This window comes from Haemaphysalis longicornis, unplaced genomic scaffold, assembly GCF_048455015.1.
Source record: "Haemaphysalis longicornis isolate Haplotype H1 unplaced genomic scaffold, Haemaphysalis longicornis Haplotype H1 scaffold_3, whole genome shotgun sequence".
Lineage (NCBI taxonomy): Eukaryota > Metazoa > Arthropoda > Arachnida > Ixodida > Ixodidae > Haemaphysalis > Haemaphysalis longicornis.
Window position 1 is genome coordinate 110,895,164 of NW_027526335.1, and position 25,840 is coordinate 110,921,003.

The following is a 25,840-nucleotide window of genomic DNA, read 5'->3' on the forward strand; positions in this document are numbered from 1 at the left end:
TTTTGCGCCGCTCACTCTTTCTAGTCTTTCTGCTATGTTGGAAATCGGGTATAGTTGGTCCCTGGTAATAGCATTCAGCTTTCGGTAGTCTACACAGGGATGAGGCTCTTTGCCTGGTGCCTCCACTAAAATCAGCGGTGAGGTTTAGTCACTCTCAGCTGGCTCTATTACCCCCAAGTTAAGCATGCGCTGTTTTTCAACTTCCATTATCTCCTTCTGCCGAGGTGATACCCTGTATGGTTTTGACCGTATCGTCTCGTCAGACGTGAGCTCTATTTCGTGCGTCAGGAGGTGTGTCTTTCCTGGACGGCTGCTGAATCGATCAGCGAATTCGCTTAACAGCCGCTTTAGAGCGTTAATCTGGCCCGAACTCAGATATTCTGTATTTACAGAAAGAGCCACGATTTTCTCCACGCTGACGCTATCTCCTGCGTTCTCCTTCCAATCCAAAATCTCGCTATCGAGCTCCTCGGGTTCGTTTAGCATTAGATTTACGTTCACGCTGCGTTCCATGTACGGCTTCATGAGATTGCAGTGATAAATTCTCACCTGCTTCCCTCTTCCTGGAATCTTTAGCGCGTAATTCGTCTCAGAAAGTTTCTGCATAGCTTCTACAGGACCGTCCCAGTGAACTTCCAGCTTATTTTTCCTCGATGGCCGAAAAATCATGACGCTATCGCCCACGCGGAAAGTTCGAAGGCGGGCGTTTTTGTCATAGTAGACTTTGGAAGCCTCCTGGGAAGCTTTCATATTGCGGTTTACTATCTCCCTCGTACTGTTAAGGCGGTCCAGTAGTTGAAGCACGTACTCTACCACTGTCTGGTTCTCTCCTGTGCCCTCCCACATTTCTCTCAGCATTCGGAGGGGGGAGCGCAGGGCTCTTCCGTACACAAGTTCCGCTGGGGTGAAACCCGTAGCTTCGTGGGGAACCGTACGCAAAGAAAATAATGTGGCCGGCAGACAGTCCTCCCAGTCCTCTTTGTGCTCATAGCACAGAGCACGTAACACCCGCTTTAGAACCGAATGCCATTTTTCCACACTGTTAGACTGCGGATGATACACTGAGCTGTGTAGCAACTTTACTACGCACCTCTCTAGGAACGTGGTAGTCAAAGCGCTCGTAAAAACTGTTGCCTGATCCGTCTGGATTTCGGCCGGAAATCCTATACGCACGAAGACCGATAGAAGAGCGTCAACTATCTCTGAGGAGCTCAGTTCTTTCAACGGAATGGCTTCGGGAAATTTTGTGGCTGGACACAGCATAGTAAGCAGGTACTTGTAGCCTGACTTAGTCCTGGGCAAAGGGCCTACTGTGTCTATTACAAGCCGACGGAAGGGTTCCGAGATTAGTGGCACAATTTTCAGTGGAGCCTTCATGTCTCCCCTGATTTGCCCACACGCTGGCACGCATCGCATGATTTTACATAGCGCTCCGCGTCTTTGAAACATCCTGGCCAATAATATTCCATTAGCAGCCGCTCTTTTGTTTTATTGATCCCGAGATGCCCTGACCAGCCATTCCTGTTGCACAGACTCAAAATGTCCGCTCTATATCTTCCAGGCACGACTAACTGATCGAGTGTTTTGCCTTTTTTGTCCTGGTAGTGGCGATACAGTAAGCCTCCTTTCTCATGCACTGTTATATTGCGTCGAGCAATGCCTTCTTTGGCCGTAACGTGCAATCTCTCCAAAGTGGGGTCCTCTCTCTGTTCTTTTATTAGTGACTCCCGGTTAACCTTAAGAAGGCAATCAAAGTTGCGTGAAGCTGGAGATAACACTGCCCCTTCAGAGCTCTCTGCTTCATTTGCTGGCTCAGTGATCGTCCCTGTTCGGTCATAGCCTTGTGCATCTGTCTGCCTTTGACAACCCGTCACTTCTTCCTCCTCAAGTGTTTCCAATGGTAGGTTGGCACGTGCCTCTCTGGCTACCTTAGGTTCGGGAATCTGACTTAACTGAGACGCGAGTTGGCGAGTCTTAGACCTTGTCAGAGTTTGCACCACTCCCTCTCTGAGTTTCTGGCCTCCCTCGTTAAGCAATCGATCCGATCGATTTGAGAAGAGGTAAGGGTATTGAAGTGGCACGGCCTTCGAGACTGCGGCTTCAGTGATCAGCTCCCCAAACGGCCCGCAAATCCTCACCCGAGCCATTGGCAGGCATACACTGTGTTCCTCCACCGCCTGTTTTATCCATGCGACTTCCCCCGTGAAATCGTCTGCTGCAACGTAGGACGGATGGACAGCGTCCATCGTTGCGGCGCTATCCCGAACCACGTTGCAAGGTTTTCCATTGACTTGCAGTTTGTGCAAGTATGGCCTAAGGAGCTCTAGATTTTCGTCGCTTTCATTGACGCACTTGAACACTACCCTAGGTTTGGTGCATTTGGCTGCAAAGTGACCGACACCATTGCAGTTGTAGCAGCGAAGTGGCCTACTAGCCTCAAACTTTTTTTCCTGCTTTGTCTGCACCCTCTCTCTTCGACTGATCTTCCCGCTTTTCCGGCACTCTTTTTGGCGCCTCCGCCTGCACGGAACTTTTCGAAGAAAGGTTCTTTTTGCTGGGAACATGGCTCCGCGTCACGTTTCTAGCGTGTGATGCACTCTCATCTGTGCTCAACCTTCTGCGAGTAGCGTACTCTTCCGCTAGCTCTGCGGCTCTTTCAACTGTGCCGACATTTTCCCTGTCTTGAACCCACAGCTTCACCGCTTGGGGGATGCTTCGATAAAATTGCTCAAGGCAAATGCATTCGACAATTCCATCACGGCTTTCATAGGCCCCTGCTCCCTTAAGCCACTCCAAAAGGTTAGTCTTAAGGCCATACGCGAAATCCGGATAGCCCTCGCTGTCGCCTTTGCTTGAGCTTCTAAAACGTTGGCGGAAAGCTTCAGCTGAAAGCCTGTATCTCTTCAGCGGTCTGGCTTTGACTTTCTCGTAATCCGCCGCATCATCCGTACTAAGTCTCGCTATCACTTCAGCTACTTCGCATGGCAAGACTGTCAGAAGCCGTTGTGTCCAAGTACCGCGAGCAAAGTTCTCCCGTTCACAAGTTCTCTCAAAATTTCCTAGGTACAATCCTATGTCCCGTCCAGTTTCATATGGATGCATGTACTTATCCATCCGATACGATACTGCCTCGCATGTTCTTTCAGGAGTCTCGGCTCTCGCGCTACCACCATCTTTTCGTCTTTCTTTTTCAAGCTCCAGTCGCTTTAGCTCTCTTTCCGCTTTTTCAGCTTCCCACTTTTGCCGTTCCTTCTCTTTCTCCCACTCTCGTTCAGATTCTTCCTGAAGTCGTTTCTGTTTCTGTTCATGTTCCGCTTTCTCTTTAGCTTCTAGAACCAAGTTCCATGCATGTACAAGCTCGTCGTTATTCTCGACGCTTTTAGGAATGATCTTGCACAGCTCTCTTTTCGTTATTTTGCTTGGCACTTCTACTGACAGTTCCTCGCATAACAAGAGCAAGTCCGACTTTGGCAATTTCATTAGGTCCATGACCCCGCTTTCTCTGCTTTGCTTTGGCTCTGCTTCCAAGCAATGTCGTGAGATTAACCCTTCTCAATTGACAAGCGCTTGATTCCCAGTGCAAGATTATTCTCTCAAAATCTGAAGCCTGGCGAATCCCATAGCAAAAGCCAAACGCTCACCCGCAGAGACAGCACGATGAGGCACGGTCCATCCCAGCTGCTGCCAACCAGTGTTGGAGATGAGGGGCCCTTGGGTTGTCTGACTCGTTCAGGCCCGCAGGTCCCTGCTCGCCATGGTGTCGGACTAAAGACTCGAGATGACTGTTTAGGAGGAAACTGTACAGGAGGTTTATTCTACATGATGACAGTCGAGACAAGAGAACAAGAATAACACGAATACAGTCGTTTAAATAGAGTTCGTATTCCCCAGATCCCTGGCTAGGGAATTTAACTTCACACAGGCTGTCCAATCACGTGGGCAGTGGACGACACTTGATGTACCGCCCACGACATGAGGCGTGGCTGATGCACACGGACCACTCGGTCGATGGAAAGGGTGAATATCCACGTCATGGATCGTGTCCTGTGCCGGAGTTGCACCACTTTGCGCAAGTCTTCATTTTGGAGGCCCCGTGAGAACGGAATTTCAACACGGCTCCCAGCACGTAAAGACGAGTGGCCTCCTGCTCTCGCCGACGGTTGGAAACCGAAGATCTTGGGCACTTGAAACCGCTGCTTCCTTTCGGTGGACCCGTCTTTCATACGTGTATGAAGGAAAGAAGTGGCCCGCAGCGTGCGGTGAACCGAGGATATAGAAGCCGCCACTTGAAACCGCCGCCGCCGCTGGCGGCAGGGTTTCTTGCCTCCTCGTGCCCTTGCTTGCGAGGAATTCCTGTGTTGGCCGATCCTAACAGTTGTTAACGTTAAGTGCAATCAAAGCGAATTAAAATGGGTCAACGTAGATTAATAGGAGCCAAAGTGAATTATGATCGATCAAAGCGGATTAGGAAGGAAGATAAAACAAAGAGAGAATATTTGGAATTAAGACGATTCGAAGTTAATTTAGAGGAATAAATGTGAATTAAAGGGGATGGCTAAGTGAATGAAGGTTATAAAAGAGAATAGGAGGAATCGAAGTGAAATAAAGTGAATTAGGTGGCTGACTGGGTAAATTAATAGGAATTAAACTGACTTTAATTAATTTAAGAGGGATGACTATGCTGTAGAAGTAAATGAGTCAGCAAATTAAGATGGATCACTAAAATCGAATAAAGTAGATGACTCGATGGCTTAAAGGAGATGGAAAACTGTAATATGGTGGATGAATAATCAAATTAGGCCTACTAACTATGGCTAATATTTAATTCGCTAATTTACGACCCGAATTAAGCATTCTAATTAAGGTGTAAAATGTGGATGAAAAAGCGAATTTTTCCGGACTTCGATATCAGGGTTGTCGGTAAAATATTTGGACGAGAAGAGCAAGAAAGATACGTCTGCGGTGGACATGAATGCGGGAAAAAAAGGGCAACCAAGTAAATCATGCGCATGTCTTTAATGCAGCGGCAGTCGGGCTTTCACCTTCAAGTCGTCTTAAGGATAACATAAAGGACAGCGTTAATTTTTAGGATGATCGACAACAAAGCTATTTAAAAATACGTTCCATAACAGTAGCCGAGCCACCGTTCATTTCGCGGCGATAGACACGAAACCATCACGCTTCGCCATTCTGGAGTCGCGAGGCTGAGCCAAGCTGAACTACATGGGGCAGCTTTATGAGCACCGCATTCGGAGCGCGAAAGCCAACAGAGCAATCGGGGGTTGCTGATGGTTATCGACAGAGCCGACCCCCTCTCCTTTTACTTCTCGAGTGCTCCGCTGCAATGCGCCACCGCCTCGCGGGGAGCAGTTGCGGCGGCCGCTCGCCTGTTGCGACGAGCATTCCTCCATGGCGACGAGTCAAATTGGGAGCGATAGTACTGCCCGGAAGCCGCTTGCGCAGTGCCCCCTGGGCAGCGCAGGAGGCCTATATCGGTGCGGACTTGTCTTTATCCTCGCAATGACAAAGTTTTCGCTGTCATGTACGGAAAGAAATCGCTCAGTAATGAACGCGCCCACTAACTTATGACATGGCTACCGTAATATGCTTACAGTGCGTATGAAGGAGACGATCGCCGTAGGGAAGCGAGCGAGCGTCTCGTATACTGCAAAGCGCAGTTTTTTTTTTCCTTTTTCTTCGCATCGCCCGCGCTGCGAGGCTCCACCCTCTCCAAGTGCCCGTCGCTTCGTGCTCCCCTGCTACATCGGGCTTGCGTGCTGTCGAACGCAAACATTTCTACCGGGTTCACCGTGGTGCCATCGAAATTAGAAACAATATCCTTTGTAATCTGAACATGTGGGCTTTTAGATGAGGATAGTGGCGTGAGCATCAACGAACAAAGAAGTAAGCTTTCCTGTGTCGACAATTGCCGCCAAAAATATGGGCTCTTCACGCATGAAAACAAAACAGCCGTACACCTCTAGCCCTTCTGCTGACATCGTTATCTTGGCTGTCATCCCGAGTGGGGGCGCTGAATCTCATTGTGATCGATAAGATCAGAAAGAACGGGAGACACAACAAGATACGGGGAGCAGCGTACACAAAAATAAAACAGTTTTAGCGTCTGCTACCGAAGTATGTGTGCAGTGTAGCCAGACCAAAAAACAGCTATCTCTACTCGTGCCAACCTAACTCATGTAATTTTTGTGCTCCGCTCAATCACGGAAAGTTATATTAAATGCAGATCATTTCAGTAACTCACGATGTAACCCGCGTTGACGTCCGTAGTCGAAGTCCGCACCCCTCCCCCTACCCTATATTAAAAAAAATACTATCCGGCGCCTGGTTTCGATCCCTCGACCCTGCGGGCGGAACGCAATGTACATGGTGCTCTACCCACTGCGCCACAAAGCCGACACAGAATGGGAGGCTACGAACGCGCCTTATATCCTTGACTCATTCAAACTACGTCAAGAAGCTGCTGATACAACGCATTCACTACCACCAACTCCCCAAACACTAAACGTTAACGCAATACACCCACCCCCTATGCGACGCATTTACTCGAGTCCCCCTCGCGGGAAGATGGGCCCAATTTTTCTGAAAATACCGATATATTTATTTACCAGAAAATAAAAACGTTATAAAGCTATATTTTGAGGCGTACTTTCATTTCTTGAATAGAAATTTCGAATACCCTCGCCCCCAAATGACTTTCACTCCCCCTCAGAAACTGCGATCTCGAGGATCGCTCGAAATAGAAGATTTCCTCGGAGGATCGGTGTCACCACGTTTATGAAATACGTGGAGACGTCGAGTGGAGGTGTGGCCGTATCCTACACTCGACCGAGTGGAGGAAACACATGAATTGGAGGAGGGATTCAGAAATCAGAATACGGGGGTTAATATCACCAAACCTGATTATGCACTTGTTCAATTTGTTGCGTTCTGTGGAAAAAAAGAGTCTAACGCTTAAGTCAGGTCCGAAAACGCCCACTAAAAGTTCGTAGCGTATACCTGTACACACGCAGAAAAATGAGGGGGTCCAATATAATGTCCTACATTGAAAGTATTAGGTGAGGTAATGCCAGGGAAATAAACAACCCAAATGGAGGTCAACGTGGAAGAGCTGGCGACTTTCCTACGGTGAATGCAAACCTGTTAAAGGTGTTCCGTGACGCTACCCTGCAGTGTGTCGCGTTGGTACAAAAAATTCTGCTAGATGCTCTCAATTCATTTAAAATCACCCGATCAAGCATTTCAAGTGTGCATTGATGTGCGCAAGGTACGTGCGACATGCCTGTGAGTTAGCCACAGCATACTAATGGCCCTGGTATGACCGTGCGCCAGGTAGATAGCAAGATAGCACGCGACAGGTTGTGCAACGAGGCGGAAAAAGCAGGCGTCAAACTAACAGCTGCTTCATCTCGCGTCGGGAAACAACAAACTATTAGAACAAGCTAACATGCAAATATTTAAGTAGCGTGACTTCCGCTACTTAGTATGCCAGAAGGGGCAGTGTCATACTGACGCGTTTTGCGTTATAAGTGTGGTTGTTCTGGATCAGATATGTCACCAAGCTACTACCACCTCCCAGCTTTGGTGGCAAGTGACACATTTTGCGTATTTTCGTAGTTTTCAACACGTATAATAACGTCAGATTTATGTTCTGTTCCTCGGTAACTCGATAGAGCACCCAAAATTAAGGCACTTTTTACGTCGAGGAATTAAAGAATTGGAATTGAACTTCCAGTTCATTCCAGGAGTGGGAATGCGCTAAGTTTGGTCATGCTGAGGAATTGAAAGGAATGGAATTGCGACAAGTTCTAATCCCTCGGAATGGAATTCGAATGTAATGGGCACGGTTATTCTGCCACAGTGGTGGTGAATACATCTTCCTACGGGCAATAATAGGTCATCTCATATCACACTTTTTTTGCAGGGAGGCTGTATATGTTAAATCCCTCCATGTCACATTACGGCGAAGCTGTTTTATTCGTCACTGCTTCTCCGCTCCCCCTCGCCTGGCGGCGCCTTTTTCCCAAGTTTTATACACCTCGCCACCACCAACAGTTCTTTCACCAGTTCCGCAATCGGGGGATAACACCGGTATTTAAAACATTCAAAACAGATGCTGCTCGTATTTTGTTATCGAAGTTGCTCTATTAGTTGCTGCACTTTTCACTCGCTATGGGACTAAGGCGTGTCACTCACTCGAAAGAAGAAAAGCGCGGATTGAAGGAGCGTCAGCACGCACGGAACAGCGAAAAGGCGGGAAAATTACGGAAAACGGTTTCCGCAAAACGTGCAGCGCGCCATTGCCGAGTCAATTTCCACCTGGTCGAGTAGCTCCGAATTCCTTCCGTATGAAGAGCAACCACCCGCATGGAACGCCGACGTTTCCCAATAATGCTTGCTCAGCTAAAGGGCTTTCGTAGCGACATTTCCGCCGCTGCCTTTCACGTCTAAGCCCCCACACAACGGGTGCCGGTTTATGCATGCACGGATATGGGTGGAGGAAAAGGGTATATGCCCGTGCAGCGAGGCTTCTTGCCTTCACCGATCGATGACATGGCCGTTGTGCTGGTGGGTGATTTTAACGCGGACGTTTCACAGCTCAATGCAACCTGCCTGCTGTACTCCGGGGTCGAGCAATTTGGGTTGCTGTGTTACGCAGACAATGAGATGACTACGACGCGGAAGGGAAACGGACAGCCCCGTGCTTGTCTCTGCTACAATAAAGCTCGGGTCCTCCAAAGTTTCATCCAGCTAATTTGCTAGAATGTATGCTCGATTACAAATTACAAAGAAAAGTGTGTTTTGTTTCGCGCGCTCCTTCGGCTGCGCCCAGCTTCACTGGACATGCTTCTTCAGAGTGTAAGGATTTGAATATTTCTTTTTACGGCGAAGCAGCATATGCCAAGGATCCAAAAGGTCGCCTCCTTCGGTAGAGTGAGCGTTGACCAAGAATTTTTAGCGTATCGGAAAAATTCTTAAGAAATTTAAAAGATCGCTTCAATTATTCGAATGCACAGGCACCTTGCCTCCTGAGAAGCAAGCGTTCATTTTTCTTGCACACTTTTCTTTAGGGAACAAAATGTTGGCACAGGGATCAGGGGTGCTATTCCAGAAGGCCCGAGTTTGAGCGAAACTCGGGCAAGGCGGAGCTGTGGTGAAAATAATAAGGTCATGATAATATTTCGGGGCAGGGTTAGAATGCTTTAAAAAAGCCATTCATGCAATCTGCTGATTATTGGTGTGACGTAATCGGTCCAGGGCAGCGCGCTCCAAGGATGCGCGACGAGGGCGTGGCGCATCTTTCAGCGCGTTCTCTCGTTCCACTGCTGCACTGGTGGCTACTGGGGGCAAGGAAATCCAAATACTTTATTTTATTGTACTCTTTATCAATCTGTATTTCCCTACAAATTTTAATTTATTTTTTATTCCTGGCGTTCATATGAGCTTTTTGCTTGAAATGTTTCGTCCTAAGTAGTAGTTTGTGCCGTTGGTGGTAGACGGTGCAATCACTTGACTATGGCTTACAGGCAAAAAAAGAAAGCAGGCGATCGAATCGCGCCACATTCAAAACAGATGCTGCTCGTATTACGTTATCGAAACCTTCCGCTTTTCGACACAAAATTTCCTCGGCGCTGTCCAGTCTGCCTACGTGATTTTGGGGCGAACGCCTGGCGATACGTGTTAGCAACTTCTTTTCTAATACATCGTTCTTGCGCCTTTTCCGTCGCTTTGGTTTCTTCGTATTTTGGCTCGGATTAATTTATACGGCTTCTTTTCTGCTATTGCGGTGTTTGCGTCAGTTTCTTCTCTTTCATTTGTTCGTCTTAGTGAGGAAGCAGACTCGAACAAGCCACAGCCTCCCTAGAATCTGGGTTCTACGACGGTGCTGTGCACCTGCCCTGCTGCCATGACATCACGTTCAGGCTTCTCCGTGCACGCAGTATTCTACAACTGTTGCTTCTCAAATTCACCCTGTTATGAATTTTGCTAATAGGCACATTAGTTCCTCAAAACTCCCATTTGCGGGCCAATCCCCCAAGTGGCCATGTGTTACGAAGGAAGGAATAGCAACAAGCCCAACAACTTTTCAGATTTGTCGGCTTTATTTTATTTTGCTCTTCGCCGCGTTTGTTCGAAGAAGCTTCCACAGTCGTTTTTATTTTCATAGAGTTCAATCCCCTCACAACCCTCTCTTCTTTCGCGCCCTCCCCATTCCCGCTTACCCTAGCGCTGGCGTGATGTGGTTACTTTAATTCTTCGCTCTCCCCTTTGCTCGCTTTCCTTGCTCTGCTTCCTGCCATACGTCGGTGACGTTGAACAAAACCTGTGTAAATGTGTAAAGGTCACCTCTGACAATAGGCACGCGCCGTTGATTGCATTGTAGCGAGGATAATGAACAGATGCAACAGGCTATCAAGCTTTTGGGGTATGCGCCATAGCAGTACCAACAATGTGAAAGAGGAAGGTAGGAATATGTCCAATCCTGAAGCGAGGGTATGCGCCAAAGACGTGTCAGGGGAAGATGAACCCCATAAGATGCGTGCAAGAGAAACGAGCAGGGTTATCTTAACGCTCGGACCTGCGTTCACAACGGCTTCATCCCTGCGAATAAACCACCTCAACCGGCTATCGGTGCGTCGACTGTCTGCTTGACGGTATACGCAATACGTATAAGCTGTCCTCCCAGTAACCTTTTCACAAGAAATGCGCATCACGCAACCCCTCAAGGGAGTTTCTCAGCCACGCTGATGATAAAACTCACTGTCATGCAACGCTTCGCTCGAACCTGTTTTGCTAGAAGACGATAAGTGAAGCGCACGCTCTAGCTGCAGACGGATAAACGCCCGGTAGGAACCTGCAGAAGCATTGTCCGCCAAACCACCTAAAAGAAACGCGAGGTCTTAGAAAGGCGTCTCCACTCATCGTATTCCGCACACACAAGTTGGCGGTCGACTGGTGGCGGTCGATGGTGCGGTCGCCACCAACGCTTCTGTAGAAGCTGCCCGTCCCGTAAATCCGCAGCGCACACTACACTTGCTCCTCGACAGTCATGCAGCGAAAGCCGCCTCTAGGCCGTCGCAAACGGGGGTTTGTCACCAGATGACTGCACAATCAATGCAAAGCACTTTTCAAGAGAAAGAAACGGGCTCGAAATTCCTATTTCGCTTAAAAGACCTGTCGGGGTAAAAATAAGCGTGCTACGGAGACCATAAATATAAACCACGCCTCAGCAGCGGCCACCACGGGCGTCCCGAGTTCAACTCGGCCGTGCAAAAACATGCCCGAGTTTCCGCCGAGTTCTAATGTCAGTCAAACAAACGCAGCCCATCCGTGGGCGCGGCGTAACAACCGAAGCCACACCCACCGACTGCATCCACTTTGTGTGGGCGTAGCGTCGTAACCAAGAAGTCGTCATTTCATGTTCGCTAGCAGCTACAAGAACCTAACACAAAACAAAAATGAAGTCCCCAGGCCACCGTCAGCCAATGGTGCCACGCTCGCGGGGGTGTCCCGTACGAAATGGAGTTCACTATGGTACGAGTCGATAGGAGAGGCCAAGACGACACGATTTTGCCGCAGGAGCCTTCTTCATACACCGTGAAAACAGAGTCGATGTCGAAAACAGTCGATGAACGCACTCGCCAATTCTCAAACAATCTATTGACACGGGACGATTTCCGATAAGCGCCCTCCGTGCACGCTCAAACAAGCCGGGAACAAAAGCCATGGTCGGGAGCAGGGCGCGTTCTGTTTGCTACAGTGGACCCTACCCTCAAGCCAAGCAGCAAACATAATTCAGTGGAAGAACAGAACACCGAGAAAAACAGACAGCCCTCCGCCGTGTGTGGCCAACAGCCAGGCTGGGGATTTCAATGTAGCATTTGGGTTATCTATGTTATGCTAGAGAATGAGTATTCAGATCGATTACAGATGGTGCTGCATGCGGAACATAGCACAAGCCGGGCTTTATCAACGTACGCGGCCCAAATACAGCGCGCCGAGTATGCCAGGCGTGCTGCGCGCGATTTCAGCGGTTTCGCTCGAGGTGTATCGAATGCTACACTATCTCAACTTTCATAACACAATCAGCTGTAAACTCGGGAGTAGGTGAAACTCGGGCCTTATGGAATAGCGCCCGAGTTCCGGTGGTAAAAGGACTTAAGTATGATGACGTCGTTTTCGGGAGTGGATGGAGACCATGCCTGCCTAGCATGCGACCCCAAGAGGGCTCATAGTGAACTGTACTGCGCGCGCGTAAAGAAATCACGTATCATTTATGGACCCTAGTTCAGTATTCCAGATTTAGGCGAGTCGTCTTATCTGGCTGGCTCAGTTGTTGTTTTCTGTTGGCGCCCGTAACCTATTTCTGTGGGCGCTTGATGAGCACGGATGATGACGTATCTGGCATATGCAGAGATGTACAGGGAGGATGATGGAATATGCAAGGGGGTGCAAAAGAGGCACTTGCCCCCCTCCCGCAACACCACCACTCGCCCTCTCCTCCTGGCCTCCCTCCCTCTGCGATGCAAGAGGTCTCAAGAGAAATCCTGTCCCCCTCAAGAGAAAATCCTGCCGGTGCCCCTGATGCCAGCCACCACAGAAATCATCGCCCGATGAGCCAAGTAACGCTGTCGCGTTAGAACAAGAGAGTCCCCACAGTACCACTGCTGCCCTAGATGCATGAACGCTATGTGTAAATCGCTTGAAAGGGGCGGCGAAAATCAGCTATCGACAGTGGAGCTTGAGCACACGACCAAGGCCCCTATGATATTCAAAGCAGCTTGAATACCCGAAGAAACACACAGAAATACCCTTCATGATTTCAAATCCGACTTCGTTCCAAAATTTGTGTAGGGTTATTACTTGCCCTAAAATATTAAACCTGTACCGTCGTAGGCATACCAGTGTGGCGAAATGCGCAATCCATTCCAATTCAATTACATTGCTAGGAACTTGGATCTTCGGCAAGTCCATTCCTTTCACTACCGGTGAATGCCAAAATATCACCCATTCCCACTTCTGGAATGGCCAGGAAGTCCAATTTCATTCCTTTAATTTCTCAACGTAGAAATTACCTTCTGGTGGCTGTAACGAGTTGGAAAGTAGAGGTGGCATTATCAAACGCGTTGACAACTTCAAAATATACAAACCGTGACGTCGAGCCAGTCGAATGATGGTAGCAGTTTGGTATCTCCTCGGCTACAACCATCACCTTTTTAATTCACAATGCACCTACATAATAACATCTTTCTTATGATATTTGCACGATAACCAGGTTGCACTTACTTGCACTTACGCAACGCTAGAATATAACACATTGCTGTCTGCTTGTTTCCTACTGCACAGCTTGCCTCGTGTTACCTCACGCTTCGTGTGTCATGCCGCTAGCGCCATTACACTGGTGTAGCAGGCTCATAGGCACGTCGTCCGTGCCTTGTTCACATCTATACGCTTTCGTAATACTTATCTCTGCAGAGCCTTGTCAGAACTGCTGTCATGCCAAAGCAGGGGACAACGCTTCTCTTTGGCAGGGGTCGTCTCAGAAAGAGCGTCTTTGCACTGTAACCCCCCGACCAAATAAAAAATGAAGCGGAGCGATTGTTCAGAAGCGTAAAGAAGTAATATGCGAAAGCTATGATATTGGGTTGAAGATATGCCCTAATGGTGTCGCAATGCAAAAAAAAAGTTAATTCACTAGCGCTCGGGTGGTTTCAGCGTTTACAGTCGGGTTTAAAATTTTGAAATGCCGGATTGATTGAGGTTATGTCAAATTAATCATTTTCTCGGCCACAATTTCGAAACCTAATACGGGATGTTTTCAATGTACCAGCTTTCTAATCATTGCTCGTTGATAGAATATTAAAATTAAACACTATGTGCGGGAACGTTCGCTCGCCTTCCCGTGTGTGGGTCTTGTGTTATGCGTTAATACTGAACAGTACATGGTAGAACAGCTGCGACCGAGAAACGACGTATTATTCTGCTGTGTAGTGCGTCAATGTCTCCCAAAAAATGATGAAGTTTACCCGAAATTTTATTTCTAATATCTATACATGGTGTCATGTGTGAAACTGTTGCAGCAAATTTCTAAATATTTCCCGTTCAAGCAGTTTCCATAGCGCGTATTGTGCGGCATGCAATGTCTTGCATTATAAAACCCATAAATACAGCCCGTAATCTTTATTTAGCCCATTTTTAGCCTTTACCCGCTATCGACAGCTTTGGTTGTACCTGAAGGTTTTTTGTGTCAATTTTCTGTCAATTTCCTCTTATTAGGAAAGCGAAGTGGAACACGTGCTTCATACTTACTCTGTGCAATGTTAAGCTACAAGCATATTTGTAGGAAAAGAATAAAACCAATTTAACGAGGCATCTGGCCATCTTGGCTTCATAGAACAGACTTGTTTCGTATACGAGAAGCAGTTTTACCTTTATTGTTCTTTTTCGATTTTTCCGACGCTTATTCATAGTTCAAAAGAAACAGCCATGCATTCCTGAGGCCTGACTGGGGCAGAAGCACAAACTTTTCTCTCCCTCATTAATTCTTGGGCGATCATGCTGGTACGACTGGTTTGACAAGCGAGGACACTTAGTGCATTGCGAAACGCTCAACTCCCGGTGCATCCTCTCTAAAGGGCGCCCTCAACTTTAAGCACCCAGGCCCACGGGGTGGGCAGCTCGTCCGGCGTAAGTGCGGGTAAAGAAATCATTGTGCCGGCCAGAAGGCCTGTGCTCAACTGAGCTAATCGTTCTGTTGGTCGCCCAAGCATAGTGATCTGTCCTTGAGACGACAGCTTCAATGACTGGAGGTACAAGACCTTATCCCTTGGCCACTGCAGCATAAACACGTACACGGTGTTTCCCTTCGCAGTGTACCAAATGTTTGGGTTGGCGGCGTCTTTCTGGTGCTTCCAGGGCTTTGATCCGTACACGCCTTCACCGTTCACCTTGAGCCACGTTCCCAGCTGGAGCAGGGTTTTTCGGAAGATAGGCGGGATGATTCCGTCCTTGGTTGCACTCACGCCCAGAAGAAGGTTGCCATTTCGGCTGACCGTGGTCACAAGTTCTTTGATTATCTCGGGTACCGTGCGATAGTCGGCAATTTTTGCTGCGCGCCTGTATCCAAAAGAGCGCTTGTCTATGGAGACTGTTTTGAGTGACTTGGAGCTCATGGAAACTTGTGAACACGTAGACTCGCAGCTGATGAAATCCCCGTGCTTGAGGGCCACGTCCTTGCCCCAGCGGTCATTGACGACAACGTCAGAGCGGACTGGGCTATCATTGTACAGCCAGGCAAGAAATGAGGTGCTGTTCCAGTAGGTTGAGGGCGCCTCATAGTCACCCTGGGACCAAATGATATCTGGTTTGTATCTGAAAAAAAAATATAGCAGGAAATCTGTAAGCAAGCTCTCTCCCAGACACTATCGTTTCGAGAGCCCCAATATTGTTAGAAATCAGAACTATTACATTAATTTCCACCACATGATGAACATTATTCTTCTTTATGAAAAAGTAACTTTTACAGGCTTTAGTGATTATGCATGGCGTTGCTTAAATACCATGAGGAAAACAGAAGTTCGGTTCAATAAAACAATTGCACCCGCCGCGAAGGCTCAGTGGCTAAGGTGTTGCGCTGCTGAGCACGAGGACACGGGTTCGATTCCCGGCCACGGCGTCCGCTTTTCTGATGGAGGCGAGAAGCAAAAACACGCCATGCGTATGAGATTTCGGCGCACGTTAAATATCCCCAGCTACTCAAAATTAATCCGGAGCCCTCCACTCCTGCGCGCCGCATCGCCTGCGTTGCGTTGGCGCGTAAAACTTTACAATCAATAAATAAAAAGAATGCGTGTTGCGGTAATAATGATACCAAGTACAGTTAAAACCCGACCTATTCAAGTCACTGGGAACCGCGAATTATTTCGTTAAATCGAGAACTTTGTAGAATAGGCACGGTCATGTTACAAGCAGTTGATTCTATGACTTCGATGTCTAAAGTGACTCGCATCACAGCAGCTATGATGGCCTCGTAATTGCTGCTGGAAGGGCGCTGGTCTGCCGATAATTAGGCGTTGCGCTAAAATTCCGCGATGAAAATAATAAGACAGGCGGGGCTTGCCCTGAAGTCGTCGCACGATATCAGACGTGCGGAGCTTAGCGCTTTTAAAGCAAAGCTGTGCTACTTTCGTCCAGCGATTTCGTGGAGGATGCGCAAATGACCTTTTGACCGGGCCCGCTGTTGGCGCCTGCGGGTGCCCACAGCGGTCGGCACCGCGCCGCTGTGGCCGACCCCCAGCCACCCCCGCAGCCTCTCATGCATGCGGTGCTGGGTCGTTTCGGGCAACAGTAACTGCTCTAGCACCCGGCGAAGAGAACTCTGCGTTCGCCATGAATTAATGCCGCGTTCGCCCGGCCTGCTTCTGTGAGCGTTGTACGAAACCGAACGGCTTTCAGACGTGGTCGGAAATATAGCTAAATCAAAGGTTTAACCAAACGAAACCAAGACTCAGAGATACTAAGCCAAGTTTTTGCTTTCGATATCTAAGGTTAGCTGAGCTAAGCCGCAGCCATTTTTTTAAAGGCGAAGCTCCTCTTGCTCGGGCCCTGTCCCGTCCCTCGTTGCTGCTGTATACGGCACGGTACATTATTGATGATAGTGGCAGATCCCCCTGGGATTGCCCAACCAAAGATTGGCCGAAGAGACAAAACGTTCAACGCGTTCGTTGCTACCCAACAAGCAGAAGAGGAAGAAGAAAAGGTTGTCGTTCGTCACCTGCGAGAGGCGCTGCCGCCCTAGGAGTCTGCCACAGGGATGTTGTGTCTGCCCTCCATTCTTATGTTGTGGCGACAGGCAGGTTTTCCTGCTAGCCAGCTAAACATTCACACATACCTCATTTTTCTTCCTGAATCTACTTTCATATTATACATATTTGAAAAATTCTGTTGGGTTCTAAAATAATATAGGTCACATCCTCATTAGGCACAAAACTTCTTGGCCAATCCCCCGCGCGGGTATGTGCCATGGTGGGAGGCAACCAGCCAACCAACCAACCTCAAACATCATGCAAGCGAGGGCAGCGGCGCGGAGAGCTCGCCACGCGGCTGCAATGCGGGCCCGCCGCCAAGACCCCGCGGTGAGAGCTCGCGAGGCCGAAGAAAGAGCCTAGCGTCGCCTGCAACCGCAAGCCAGCACCATCACCGATACGGAGCCGGAGGCAGCGGCGAGGCCTCGCGCAGTCGAATCACAGCGGGCTCGTCGACAAGCGAATCCCAGAGTGAGAGGCCGCGAAGCAGAGACGGCACGCACGCGCCGGCAAAAGAACCTCGAATCGGAAAGGGCGCGGGAAGCAGCGGTCAAGCGCGAAAAGCGGTAGCTACCGGAGTTTAGTGGCGCCGACGCGCGCTTCAAGCGCGACTTCTTGGATCGCTCGTTCGGACACAGCTGCACGGTATACGACCGCTTGTGGTTTGATAACAACCTCACCACCATGGCCTCCATCCGCATCGACATGTCCCGCGCCAACGCTACCGCCGTGCTCCAACGAGAGTTTTCAAATGATGTCTTCAAATGATGTGGGGGCGAATGTTTCAGGCTTTTACCGATAAGCATTGGAACTTCGCCCCTCTCATCATCATTCACTTCGTGGCGATGGCGGAATTTATAAAGACGGTAGTCTTTCTTGGGCTATTTAAACTCAGAAATTTTGGTCTGTCTGTCTGTCTGTCTGTCTGTCTGTCTGTCTGTCTGCCTGTCTGTCTGTCTGTCTGTCTGTCTCTCTGTCTGTCTGTCTGTCTGCCTGTCTGTCTGTCTGTCTGTCTGCCTGTCTGTCCGTCTGTCCGTCTGTCTGTCCGTCTGTCCGTCTGTCTGTCTGTCTGTGACTCGATTCAGCGACCCGGCCAAAGAAAAATGTATATTTCGCAATAGTCTTATCTACTCACAACCAAATGTGAGCGTTGAAACACGGTTTATATGTTCATACGTGTCAACTTTGTTGAACAAGAACAAGACGTTACGCAATTATAAGACAGGAAATTAGTACACAAGGAATATTTACAGTGTTACTTTATTAAAAAATTCATGGATGCTTGGTTTTTCGATAGCAAATGATATTCTACATCTACTGCAGAAAATCGCCGCCTCGTGGTGGCATATGAAAAATCACGCGGCAACAGCAACGAGAGGTTCCACTAGCTAGGATCCACGTTCTCCTTGGAACGCACGTGGAGCACAGCCACGCGGCTCTTTACACCTTCTATTCGGCTGCCTCCATTCACGCGCGTCTCCGCCGTACTGCAGCTCTGGCATCGAGGAACCCGGCCTGTAGCAGTGGAACGCGGTAAACTCAAATCGCCTTGCGCAAACCTTTAGTGTGTTTACCTTGGAATGAGCGCGACGGTACAGGAACAGCATGCCAGTTGAGCGGGAAAGCAAAGGGGGCATTTCCTTGGCCAATGTCTACAAAGACTATCGTCTTTTGACGACATTTGCAACGAAACGAGCAGATACGCGGCCAATTTTTTGTTTTACAACTTCCCTGCTGAGCCGAACATTCTTAGCTCTCGTAGCTTTAAACAACGTAAACAAGGCTTCCTCCAACTTCTCGTGCGGAGTGGTCTTGAAGTCATTTTTCTTCAACGTAATTCTAGATGAAGTAGAATGGATGATGGCGCCCTTTCCCTTTAAGATTCTGAAAAGCGTGCCGGCCGGGGCGTCATGGTCTGCGGCCAAGGACTGCTGAGTTTATCTGGTAGACTTCCGCAAAAACCAAAGTAGATGCTTCGTTATTTTCTGACGTGGCGCAGTAGCCTTTATAGAGTTCTGACGAAACTCAGTCGAAATTGCTCTGTTTGAAATGTGTCTGGCTTTCGAAATACTTTGTAAAAATTTCCCCGCATTTCCCCGAGGGGAAGAATGTGAAAGTGCGAATGCAGGAGTTGAATTTGCGCGGTTCGGTAATGTTCGCGAAAGAGAGATGACACACACACACACAACTACAAAGAAAGAAAGATGCATTTATTCACAGACACCTATTTGTGTTGTCGTTGTACTTGATTGCTAGAGCGGATCTCAGCTTTGAAATTTCGTGTCAGTACTCCTTAAAGCGGGTGCATTAGCCCTTCTCACGCCCGATTCCTGGCCAATCCCCCACGTGGGTATGTGCCATGCACAGACACCTATTTGTGTTGTCGTTGTACTTGATTGCTAGAGCGGATCTCAGCTTTGAAATTTCGTGTCAGTACTCCTTTAAGCGGGTGCATTAGCCCTTCTCACGCCCGATTCTTGGCCAATCGCCCTAAGTGGGTATGTGCTAAAGAAATTAGGAACTCTTCTTGGCCAATCGCCCTAAGTGGGTATGTGGTGCGGACGGACGGACGGCGGTGGACGCGTGATTCAGATTACTTGGCCAATCGCCCTAAGTGGGTATGTGCTAAAGAAATTAGGAACTCTTCTTGGCCAATCGCCCTAAGTGGGTATGTGGTGCGGACGGACGGATGGTGGTGGACGCGTGATTCAGGGTCGCTTAAGAAGTGCATTCGCACTTAAAATGGGGAATGGCCCTGAGTCTATTTCGTTAGTTCGAGTTCAGGAGCATTGAGCGGTATCGGCACCTGGGGGTCATTCTGAATTTGTTCGTTAGATCGGTAAATTCTTAAGATCGGGTTTCGTTAGATCCAGTCAGGATTGTATATCGCAAATTGAAAATTAAAAAAAAAGTGGTAGAAAGAAAACCGATGAAGCAGTGGCGACTGTCAAGGCACTTTTTTTCAACGTCGCTATGACGTCACACAATTAGTTTCTTTGATTGGCGGGCGCCAATCATAGCACTTCCAAGAAACATGACTGGAATATTCGTTAATTTGATTGACCCTAGTGTTTAACGCGCAGACGCAGTGCAACTGGGGTATTCGTAGTGGGCCTGTAGTTCTGCGTGATCGTATTAGTACAATGCGTACTTTGACTAACACATTTAAAACTGTTTTAGTGCTGGTGTTAATGCGTCTCTAGTGCCAATATTACGCCACTGTAACACTAAATATGAAAGTTTTCGGTAATGCTCTATTGTTCTGTTGAAATCGTATCTTGCTTCGCGGTAATAGAGCGGGTCTCTCAAACTGTGCAAATTGTGTTTTGTCTAATGACACCTTTAAAAAATTATTCCATATGGTGAACCATGAAAATATGCGGTATCGAACCGGGTTGTTCGAAAATTTGTTTAGCACACACATAAGAACTCCGCTCGTTAGAATACTGCACAGAAAGTATGGGGTGACGCAATATTTTGTAAAATCATTTCGAAACAATCAGTTATTATTTGCCGGTATTCTAGTTTTCAGGAAATATTGAACCAAGTGCGCGATCGCCGTTCAAAGGCTGTTAGGTGATAAAGAGATAAGGAGAATTATACAGCTAGATATGAGCTTTGAAACCAGATAAGTTGCGTTAGTTTTGCTCTTAGTATTCTTTCATACAACCAAGCTATACTAACTTTACACTATCTGATTGCGTAAAACCCATTTCTTGTGTTGTTTTTTTTTACCACAGATGTGGTATTATCAGCACGCTGATATATTTTCATATGGACCTCAAATTGTCACATACTAGTGATGTACAGGTTTAAAATAATGGTCCTAAACTAGCAGCTTGGAGAACCTCACTGCAGTTATGAAAAAATACTATGAGCCTTGTTCCTTTTAACAAATTGGTATCGGTCGTGCAAGCTCTCTGGACAAGTCTGTATATGCGCCTGTAAATATAGATAATGATCGCTCATTTCGATATTGGTGTGGTGAGTGGCAGAACATGCATTTGACATAGTGATCAACGGTTTTAATATTATTATCAATTTAACCATACACGTAACATACCAAATTCACGTTTCTATAGCAATACTTAGACCGGCATTAAAGGTATTTTGGTAACGCGACCGCACCTCAATATCTACGCAAAAAGATATCCGACTAGAAATGGCTCCACATAAATAAAGGTGGATAGAGTGCTTCAAGTAACCGAAATCAACTGTCAAAGTCCCTTTCCCATGTCATCAGTTCTCTGGTCTATTCAAGAAGCACTGGTACCTTGCCGTGAAAAGAACGTGCGCGTCCCAGGCACACCTGGGATCTTTTCAGCTTTACACTTGTGCTTCTAGACGAACATCACCACCTGCATGATTGTAGATGTGCGTTGATTTCCTGGCAGCCGGAAACATTGCTTGGAATGTTTTAAACAAGTGGCCTACCTAAACCGTCGTGTCTGCATATCTGATTTAAACAAGTAACACATTCCTTTTGGGCGACAACGCATTTTCGAAGACACCAGCTCGAAGAGCAAGAGCATATATATAATATATATATTCTTACGTGACGACAGGACAAAGATGAGACGAACTATGGGGTGAACGATCTATTTACAGTATTTACATGGCTGCCACAAGGCCGCTCGAGAACCGAGCCACTTCTTCCTAGTCTTCGTCGTGTGCTGACTGAAACAGACAGTATGGGACATTGCCAGTCTATATGTCTATGACATTATATATATGATCTTTGACTGCCAGAACAGATACCCTCGCTATGCATATACTGTATTTTAACGAACCCCTCATTTACCATTTTAATTCGCTATATGCATAGCGAGGGTCTCTATTCTGAGATTTTGGTACCATAGGTAGCTTAAGACGGTTTAACTCTGCTCGACCGCTCCCGACATGTCGTAGACGCACGAGTCATGGCCCGGAAGTTAAAAAGAAGGTCCCCTTCACCCCGCGTAGTCAGATTGGCGCTGGCTACCACCCCCAAGCTCAGGCCAAAATTACCTTGAGGTAAATACCCAAGAAAGTAGAGAAGCTCTGCAGTGATGAGGACACGGCGGCTGCATTAGAAGCCTTTTTAGAACATTACAGCGTATGTGTTAGTCCCTCTGCAGGCTTGTCTGGTGGATGTTTTTTGGTTATTAGCAAGAAAGTTGAGTTTTCCAGTCTCTCCTGTAGTATAGATGATGCTGGGCGTTTTATTTGCTGTGACCTTGTTATGATAGGAGTTGAATGGCGTATCATATGCATTTATGCTCCAGTGAATTGTCGGGAACGTAACTCCTTTTTTATGTCACTAGGGAATTTTCTACGCGCACAACGGAAAATCCTCCTCATGGGGGATTTTAATTGTGTCTGCTGTGAGCAAGACCGATCTAGACCACGTTCACAATACGACCAAAGTGCAGCCACCCTGTCTGATTTAGTGCATGATAATGGTCTTGTTGATGTTGGTCTGGTAAAAGGGAGTACCATGCACTTTACTCACTTTCAGAGCAATTCGAATGCCCGTCTTGACCGCATATACATTTCAACAGAAGAGATGCCTAGAATTTCTGACTATATTGTACGCCCGATCTTCTTCACAGACCACTGCATGGTATCTGTTTGCTTAGGACGAGCAAGACCGCGTAGCGTGCTGCCTCAATGGGATCTGTGGAAGCTTAATACCTCTTTATTGGCCGATGGAATATTTTGTAAACGTATATCCGATTGCTTGACTAGTATTCTTGAAACACACAGTCTTTCTTTATATCAGAAATGGGATTTATTCAAACAGGAGGTAAGGGATTGCGCAATAGAAGAGTCCGCACGCCTTTCGTTTTTAAAACGTTTTTATGTACGGGAACTAACTCGTACATTGGTAGGGCTTCATGAACTCGAAGCGGTCAGTCCGGGATCGGGTGTAGAGGAAATTGGCATTGTTAAGGCACAACTTCAGCAATATGTTACCGAAAAATACCATGGCGCTCTAATTCGGTCGAGAACTGAAAAATTCTTTGATAGTTACCCCACTCGTCGTTCACTAAATGATGAGCGGGAGTCAGCACTTGCAAAGGAGGTAATCGAAATTCAACATAACGGTATTAAGTACACTGAAGCAGCTGAAATTGCTAGTGCTTTCCACGACCACTACAGCACGCTATTTGCGGGGTCAAGTCTATTAGCTCGGGGGCAAGAATTTAGTTCCCTCATTGATTTACTCCCAAAGCTGACAGACGATGAGTGCGCTCTGGTTTCTGGGCCTATTACACTCGAAGAAGTTAAGGCTGCCATATCTGACCTCAAGACAAACAAGACCCCGGGGCCCGATGGTTTGAGCGGAGAGTTTTATCAAAAGTTCTCTGATATCCTTGCTCCCGTTCTGTTAGACATATTCACAGCAGCATACGACCATGATGTTTTGCCGCCAACCTTTTATTTAGGACACACAGTTTTAATTCCGAAAACGCAAGATGAACAAAAGCTGAAATCGGTTGACGGCTATCGGCCAATATCTCTCTGCAATGTAGATTATAAAATTTTCGCAAAAATTTTATCTAGGCGCCTTCAACTTGTCATCACTAGTTTAGTAGGACCTCATCAAACTTGCGGTATTAGAGGTAGGAGCATTCAAACAAACATACATGTTGCCCGTTCAATATTGGAGTGTGTGTCTGATTCGTCAGAGCAGTTGGCCCTTATCCAAATTGACCTTTCAAAGGCATTTGATCGCGTTTCTCATGATTTCCTATTCGCACTATTGGCAGCGGTAAATTTAGGGGATGTGTTGTTAAAAGGCATTCAGCTTTGTTACAAACAGTGCACCACACAACTGGTCGTCAACCGCGTTCTGTCTAAGCCAGTTTCGATTAAGTCGTCTGTTAGACAGGGCTGCCCCCTTTCACCCTTGTTGTTTGCCATATACCTCGAACCTCTGTGCCTTAGTATTCAGCAGAGTGAAAGAGTACGGGGCTTTTCATCGCTATCCTGTGAGGTTAAGGTCCTTGCTTACGCGGATGACATTGCCTATTTTTGTGCTGATAAAAAAAGCGTTCAAGAAGCCCTTAATCTCACCAGGCAGTTTTGTGGCGCGTCTGGAGCAGCTGTGAATATGGAAAAAACAAAGGGATTTTGGTTTGGTGAATGGGGTGCGAAACCGTCCTTATTTGGTGGCATTTCTTGGGATAAGGACGCACTTCAATACCTAGGTGTACCTTTGCACCAAATACGAAACACCGGGCCTCATTGGTCATTGGCACTCCAAAAAGTCAAGCGAGCCTCTCAGGCATGGATGGGGCGAGAACTTTCTGTGTTTGCGCGTGCGCACGTTTGTAATGTCTTCCTTGTCGCAAAGCTTGTTTATGTGCTGCAAGTACTCCACTGTGCGCGTTCTAAAGTGCAAGCTCTACATAGAGTTTTTGCAACATTTGTGTGGGGGTCCCAATGGGAACCTATGCGTAGGGACAATTTGTTTCTTCCATTAGTGTCTGGGGGTGCTGGGCTGATACATTTGTTTGTACACCAGCTTGTATCTCGGTTTTTCTTCTATAAGGTGACGCATCATCCACTTCTGCTCAACGTTATTCAACAGCGCATAAGTTTTCATTTACCGTTTTTGCTTGTCTCCACTGGTGAAGTCAGTACGAAACCGCCATGGGGGTTTTTAAAGGAGGTGGTTGACACCTTCAATTTCCTTACTGCGAGGTTTTCCCTGCAATATCTGTTTAACCTTTCCAGGAAGGCTTTGACGAACACTTTATTAGAGAGTCTGTTCCCAGTGCCGGTTTATCGCCAGCCTTACAGTGGCCACCATAAGGACAGTGTTTTGAAGCGGGTCACACGTATGTGTCTTCCTCCAAATGCAAAAACGTTTTTCTTTAAGCTGCATACATCAACACTCCCAGTGAAAACATGGTTGCGCGAGAAAGGAATGTCTATTCCTTGGTCTGACAATTGCCGTTTATGCAATCAACCTGAAACCATTGATCATTGTTTTGTTTTGTGCCGGGATGCGGTGTTTTTCTGGGATGTGTTGCAACGAACTCTTAAAAAGGACATGGACATTACCCCTTATACAATTCGGTTCTTGCCTTTTAGAGATGTTACTGGAATGCCCTATGATATGTTTGTTGTGATCGGATTGTATAGCTTGTGGAAGTGCCGCATGACGGACAGGCACGTGGAACCCCCTCGCCCAACGAAGTCCATTTTTCGGGAGCAAACTGCGTTGGTGCGGAGCATTTATGCGGCGCAAAGTGACCCACCAGAATGGCTGCATCTGTTGGACGCGTGCGTCTGCTTGCCAGAGTTTTAACGGACGGCTTATTTTAGCTGCAGTGATGTGCATCTTCTTGGATGACTCCTAACTTTCGTAGGCTGTATTAAGGGAAGTTTTCCATGCAGTAAAGAAAAAAAAAAAAGTTGCGGTAGCGTAGTGGTCATCGCACCGGAACCGTATTCTGGAGGTCGTGAGTTCAAATCCCACCCGACGGGCATTTTTTCTCCACTTTCTTTTTTTCTTTCAAAAATATATCAGATCTACAGTATTTTCCCCTTTCGTTTCCTTCGCTTTTCTTGCCTATCCTGTTGCCTGTCTTAATTCAACCAGCCCCTCATTTCCCATTCTAATTCGCTATATGCATAGCGAGGGTCTCTGTTCTGGCAGTCTTGGTGCCTTAGGTAGCTTAAGAGGGTTGAACGCTGGTCGACCGCTCTCGACATGTCGTAGGCGCTCGAGCCACGGCCCGGGGGTTGAAACGAAGGTCCCCTTCTGCCCGCGTAGTCAGAGCGGCGCTGGCTAGCACCCTCAAGCATCAGATACGGTTCTAGTAAATATAAATACCGCAGAAAGTCAAGGAGAACACAGACGCCCAGATAGCCAAATTGGTAAGGCATTCCAGATCAAATCGAAAGGCGTGGGTTCGGTCCCCACTCTGGGCGAGTGTTTTTATTTCTTCCTTTCTTTCCTTGTTACGTAACCTTAAAAAATGCTAACTTCACTAAACATAGAAAAAAAGAGCCTAACAACACCC

General features: G+C 47.4%; 3 protein-coding genes across 3 annotated transcripts in view; 1 reads left to right on the plus strand and 2 right to left on the minus strand.

Annotated features, from left to right (window-relative positions):
• Positions 1–1,373: 1,373 nt before the first annotated feature.
• LOC144175386 (uncharacterized) lies at positions 1,374–2,246 on the minus strand. Its single transcript, XM_077704467.1, has one exon. The coding sequence runs from the start codon at positions 2,244–2,246 to the stop codon at positions 1,374–1,376; it is 873 nt and encodes a 290-aa protein (XP_077560593.1).
• Positions 2,247–14,479: 12,233 nt separating this feature from the next.
• The window catches only part of LOC144173389 (tissue alpha-L-fucosidase-like), a 30,935-nt gene continuing 19,574 nt past the window's right edge, over positions 14,480–25,840 (minus strand). The window contains exon 3 of the mRNA XM_077701840.1: positions 14,480–15,390. Coding sequence (XP_077557966.1) covers positions 14,649–15,390 — 742 coding nt within the window. The 3' untranslated portion in view covers positions 14,480–14,648. The remainder of the gene's footprint in view (positions 15,391–25,840) is intronic.
• On the plus strand, positions 17,082–17,591 carry LOC144173706 (uncharacterized). Its single transcript, XM_077702016.1, has 2 exons — positions 17,082–17,180; positions 17,394–17,591. The coding sequence occupies exons 1-2, from the start codon at positions 17,082–17,084 to the stop codon at positions 17,589–17,591; spliced, it is 297 nt and encodes a 98-aa protein (XP_077558142.1).